The 5,819-nt window shown below is 46.7% G+C and overlaps 1 protein-coding gene across 1 annotated transcript; it reads left to right on the top strand.

Annotated features, from left to right (window-relative positions):
* The first annotated feature begins 25 nt into the window (after positions 1 to 25).
* Positions 26 to 3,726, top strand: NDUFB8 (NADH:ubiquinone oxidoreductase subunit B8). The gene is made up of 4 exons (XM_009277707.2): positions 26 to 154; positions 685 to 784; positions 2,625 to 2,780; positions 3,494 to 3,726. Exons 1-4 carry the CDS (start codon positions 36 to 38, stop codon positions 3,584 to 3,586), a joined length of 468 nt encoding a protein of 155 aa, XP_009275982.1. The 5' UTR covers positions 26 to 35; the 3' UTR covers positions 3,587 to 3,726.
* The last annotated feature ends 2,093 nt before the right edge of the window (positions 3,727 to 5,819 follow it).

Below are 5,819 nucleotides of genomic sequence, written 5' to 3' on the forward strand. Positions count from 1 at the left end.
CACCCCGCCTTGTTGCTCTCCCGCCAGCCTCGGAGATGTCCAAGGACCTGATGCCCGGGCCGTACCCCCGGACACCGGAGGAGCGGGCGGCTGCTGCAAAGAAGTACAACATGCGGGTGGAAGACTACGAGCCCTACCCCGACGACGGCTTTGGGTGAGCTGGGGGGGGTCCCGTGCCCCTGCAGCCGGGGAGCGGGCCGAGGCCAGCACCTCCCGGCTTTGTGGGGAGGTGCTGCAGGCTGGTAGTCTCTGTTGAACGCCTGGAGATGCTGTGCTGTGAGCTTAGGGCTTTGGAGGCACGCATGGGTGTTTTAAAACTGGAACAAATGGAATGAGTTGGAGGCCTGTGTGAATAAGATACTGTATGAGGGACTTCGTGCGCTGTTGTAATGCAAGGCGACTAGGGTTCTGTATTTCAGTTAAGCTTGCGTTTTCTTCTAGCTAGTATAGCCCCAAAAGGCCACTCTGAGGAACGCTGTTTGTTGCAATGACTGGTATCAAGGTGATGATTGTTGTGCTAGCCACATGTATGCGTTTAAAAAATGTATATACATAGGAGCTATAAAAACAAAGTAAAGTTTAACTCTTCCGTTTCCATAGGCCTATCCTATGGTGTCTCCTACAAAACGTATCTAAATTAATACAGATTTGTTGCGTGTTTGGTTTTTTGTCTGTTTCTCCCAGGTTTGGTGACTATCCCAAGCTCCCTGATAAGTCCGTTCATGAGAGAGACCCCTGGTACGAGTGGGACCAGCCGGACGTGAGGCATAACTGGGGAGAGACGGTAGGAATTAGGAGCTATAAACAAAGTAAAGTTTAACTCTTCCGTTTCCATAGGCCTATCCTATGGTGTCTCCTACAAAACGTATCTAAATTAATACAGATTTGTTGCGTGTTTGGTTTTTTGTCTGTTTCTCCCAGGTTTGGTGACTATCCCAAGCTCCCTGATAAGTCCGTTCATGAGAGAGACCCCTGGTACCAGTGGGACCAGCCGGACGTGAGGCATAACTGGGGAGAGACGGTAGGAATGCTAGTAGCACTTTTCGTTATGATTGCAGTGCTACTGTTACTAAATGCTAACGTGCACATCTTGTTAGTGCTTTCTGTTTAATTCTTTGTGCAATTGCATCCCCAAGTGCAGGTGTGTGTTGCCAGTGCAAGCAGGGACAGTCAGTTGGAGGGAAACTTAGGCTGTGGCCATCAGGGTAAATGTTTTGAAAGTGCTGAGGAATGTTGACATCTTACTACGTACGAGGAGGGAGACTTTGCAAACTTAAGTTTCTCTGTAGGAATAGGAAAGTCTCATGCATTTTCTTTGCCTGATCTGACTCAGTATGAGAGCTTAGTTCAGAATCACTTAGCAAAGAAGCCATCGTTTGACTAAAGTCCTTTTAGTACGATGGAAGTAGCTATTGCTGCTTTATTACTCCAGGGTTGTTTTGGGATAGAATACAAATAAGGAGGTTTTCTCTGAAGAAAGTTTGCAAGATATCCTTAAGAGAAATGGATGAATAGAGCACCTATGTTAACTTTCAAAATCCAAGTTCCTCAAACTCGTTGTCAGGAGTAACTTTTCAGTTAGTGCATGGTCTTTCTGTGAATGACTGCAACCTAACTGTGATTACTGAACTTGGTAATTGGCTTGAGCTCTCCTTACTAAAAGCAGAGATTATGTAATATATTGTAGTATAAACATGCCAGAGCATCACAGCACGTGTACCACAGTAAACTGCATGTTGTAATGACCGTAGAAGCACATGAAAACACCCGTGGTGATTCTGTGTTGTTGTGGTGCTCGGTACAGGAAGGCTTGTATCGGTACCCTTGCGCAGGGGGTTGGCAGTGGGGACCGAGTGGAATATACTGGTGCGTTCCAGGTGTCAGCAGATGCCTCTGTTGAGACAACTGAAATCTGCTCAGTCTGGCTCTCTGGGTTTGATAGCAAAGGGCTCTGTGTGCAAAGGGGAAAGCTGGGGAGCTAGAGGCAGCACTTGAGCTGTGAATTAATGAGTTCTCTGCTTTCGTTAATGTGAAAGGAGACTATAGGCAGAACACGCTTGGGACTTCCCTAGGTATACTTCAAGGCAGAAGCTTAAATACCCTTCTGCTTCACTCAGGAAGGGCATTAGCTTGCTACCAGCCCTGCTCTTGTCACGGAGCAACAGCGGCAGGTGCTCTACCTGTTTTGAGGAACCAGCTTCTAAGTGGCAGGCAGTTGTTTCTTTGTTTGAAATAACACTGCAACTTCTGTTTGGGTGTGTGACTGAACTTCCATAAATGAGGGTACTGATTTATACCTTTATACTGCCTTTTCAGCAGTGCTGGGGAACAAATGTAAGGTGGAGTGATTATGTATATAAATAAAAGCTGCTGCTATCCTATAATTAAGCATATTGCCTGGTATAGTGTAGGATGGAATTTGGAGTCCTGAGTTCTACTGTAAGTGACAACTTGCTGTGACTGTAAGTAAATCACTTCTCTCCTCTGTGGCTTTATCTCCACTTGCGATGAGGAGATGAAAGCGCTTCTGGCAGTTTTGTGAATACTGTAAAGCACTCCTTCCCTTGATAAAAGCAGCTTGAGCACTGTTGGTAAATGTGCAGCGGTTTTCCTTTGTTCTTTAGATGCACTGGGACTTTGACATGTATATTCGGAACCGTGTTGATACATCTCCCACTCCAGTTCCCTGGCACACCATGCGCAAACACTTCCTTGTCTTTTTGAGTACCATGCTGATCATGTTTGGTCTTGGAGGCATCTATCCGTCTTACAGGCCTGTGGTGAGTGACACCCTTGGGTAAAGGGAGGAAAAGCAGCTGTGTTTCTTGTCGCTGCCGATGCCCAGAAGAATGCTTTTGCTGAAGCCGAGTGATGAGTGTGAATGCAAAACCCTGCCGCTCGCAGAGGACGGGCCAAGGGATGTCCTGTGGCCTCATCCAGCCTGAGTTGTTCTGTTGACCGGCTTGGCTCAGCTCACAGGTTCTGTTTCACAGTGAGCGGTTCCTGTTCACGGGGAACTAATTTTAAGCTATGCTTCTTACAGTATCCCTTCTTTGGTCTAGGTAGTCTCCTTCCCTGTGTGCATCTGCTTGAGGGAGATGCTTCATTCTCTTGCGCTGTGTTTTTAGTTATATCTCACGATCTGGATCATTTGGAATGTACTTCTGAAAAATAACATCTGCATACACAAACAGCTTTTGCAATATGTCCTCCTCATGCTGTGAGATGAACTCTTGGTTAAGATTAAATGCAGGACCACCTTGATGTTTCTGTTGAAGGACATGGGCTTATGCAAAGAACTCTATCTCTGAATTTACTTTCCTTGTAGTCTAATGTTCCTGCTGAAGCACTTAAGAAATAGAAATTTAAGTCGTAAATGACAAGCCTTGATTTGGGTGGGGGTGGGATGGGATGAGATGAGACATTTTCCCCTTACCCCTTAATTTTCTTGGTGAATGTGGTGAATTTGCCGCTCTTTTATCTCTGCTTGTAGGGACCGAAGCAATATCCCTTCAATGACCTGTATCTGGAGAGAGGAGGAGACCCCAATAAAGAGCCACCAGTGGTGACGCACTATGAAATCTGAAAGTTGTTGAAGTGCTACGTTTCTCCTGTGTCAGCTCTGCTGGGGATGGCATCTTCTCTAGTGTTCACTGTGGCATATGTTAACCCTTGTTCTTCAACGTTCAACCACTAACTGCAGTGAAATATATCGATGATACCTACTGTGCTAGTTGTCTTCTGTTGGTTTGAGAAGGCTGAACAATGGCCAATGAAATTGAATGACCTTTGCCATTTTTCTAAACGGGCTAGTGTCTGTGGGGCGAAGTTCTGAGTGCAGTCCTAGGACTGCTGCTAGCTTATGTACCTTGTGCACAAACGTTCCTTAGCTAAGCCTGTTTACGTAGGAGATATGGCCTGTTACCAAGTGGCTTACTGCCCGTGCTGCTTGGAGTTGAACTAGAGTTTTATCGTTTAATGTGAAATGACAGGCAGAACCAGACTGGCAAGCGCCAGTGCTTGGGAGACTCATACTGTGTGAATAACTGTCCGTCCTTACTGGGATTTGGCTTTGATCTCTTCCTGGTCTAGACGCCCTCTTAAGTGAAGCTTGCACAAGCAGTAGGGAGCACTAGTGAGACACGGAGCCTTGCAGCGTATCGCTTGAAGCTGACAGCAGAGCTGTGGACGGTAGCAGTACGAAAAGGCTCATGAGCAAGTCCAACTCCAGCCAGACCTGTTCTGCTGTGCCTGGGCTTTGGTCCAAGCGCACAGATGCCTGGGTTGCTCCTGTATGGCCTGAGCTCATCCACCAGGGTTGGAGTTATTTCTGACCCATGAAGTCTGCCTGTCTTGCTGCAAACCACTGGTCTAGGGCCTCCTATGGCTTCGTCGGCAGTTTGTCTGGGAAAGTTATACATACAATTTTATTAAGCTCCTAGATTTTTCCAGCTCCGCTTTTCCCTTAACATAAGTTTTTCCCCTTGTTACTGAAGGAGACAGTGCCTTCAGTACTGATTTACAGTGAAAGTTCTCTCAACTCCCCCGTGCTATGTCTCAGACCCCCCTGACTGGCTGCAGGAGTGGGTGATCACAGAAGGCTAAGGGCTTGGGCTCTTCTGGGAGCTTCCTATAAACTGGATGCTGTGCTCCGCTCTCAACACCCTGTCATGACTCAGTTTTGTGCTTTGAGAAGCAGGTATTTGAAGACAGTGGTTCACGATTTTTCAATCTATGAAGATTTTTAACCCCGGATGCTAAAGGACAGTTAGCTTGATCTCTGTGTAGGGGTTTCTATAAGGGTGTATGTTCAAGGGAGTTACATGATTGAATGCTAGGACATACAAATATGTATGTGTAAATAAAGCTAACCTCTCCAGAGGTGGTGAACAAACACAATTCCTCCTGGCTTTTGTAAGCTGTCACCTTCTCTTCTAGTTACAGAATTGCTTACTTTTAAATTGCAGACGATGATGTTTTACCCCAGAAGGGGTTTAAAAGTATTTTTTGAGCTGTGGGGACCTTGAAACTGAATTCTGTTACAAAGTCTTAAGCAGAGGAAACCACTCCTTAGGGATACTTGAGTAGGAATTACCATTCCACAGCAGTTACGTGACAGCACTACATACAATGTTGTGAGAGTTGTAAGTCTTCAAGTGAAATGAAAATGAGCAGAGCAGTAATAGGAGCCTTATCTTGGTGTACGTAAAATGATAATGCAGCAGTTGCACAGAGGCAGGTTGGGGCCCATCCAGCTTATTGTACAGCATACCACACAGCTGCCCTGCCCCAGCAGTGTTTGCTGCCTCCTCCTTTGGGGAGTTTCACACCCAGTCCGTGCCTAACCAGTAACTTAATGATGTTTTTCTTCATGGGGACGGTATGATGGGTTGGGCAGAGAATAGGGCTCAGAAATCCTTAAAAACGGGGTTTGTAGTGTAGGCAAATTTTTTCAGAACAGGAGAGAGGTGAGGGAAGGAGGTCTGGGCCCTTACGCATTTTTTTTTTTTTCCCTGGCAACTAAAATGCTTTTAGGAAAATATATTCCTAAGCCATGCGCCTTTCCCTTCTGCGTGCCCTCTCAGGAAGGCTTAAATCTGTAGCTGAGGCTAGCTATGGCGTTCCTTGGCCTACAGCATGAACCATTTTGGACTAGTGGGTGGAGCAAATTCAAACACCTTAAAAACAGAAAAGGTGCCCGAGAGCCTCTTGGCTTGGGAGCCCGGTGCTGAGGCCCCCGGTCGTGGTGCCGCGGCTGAGGAAGAGACACCCTGAACCTGGTCAGGAGAGACTGAAAGCAGCCGCCCCCCCCCCCCACA

This window comes from Aptenodytes forsteri, unplaced genomic scaffold (assembly GCF_000699145.1).
Source record: "Aptenodytes forsteri isolate BGI_AS27 unplaced genomic scaffold, ASM69914v1 Scaffold15, whole genome shotgun sequence".
Classification (NCBI taxonomy): domain Eukaryota; kingdom Metazoa; phylum Chordata; class Aves; order Sphenisciformes; family Spheniscidae; genus Aptenodytes; species Aptenodytes forsteri.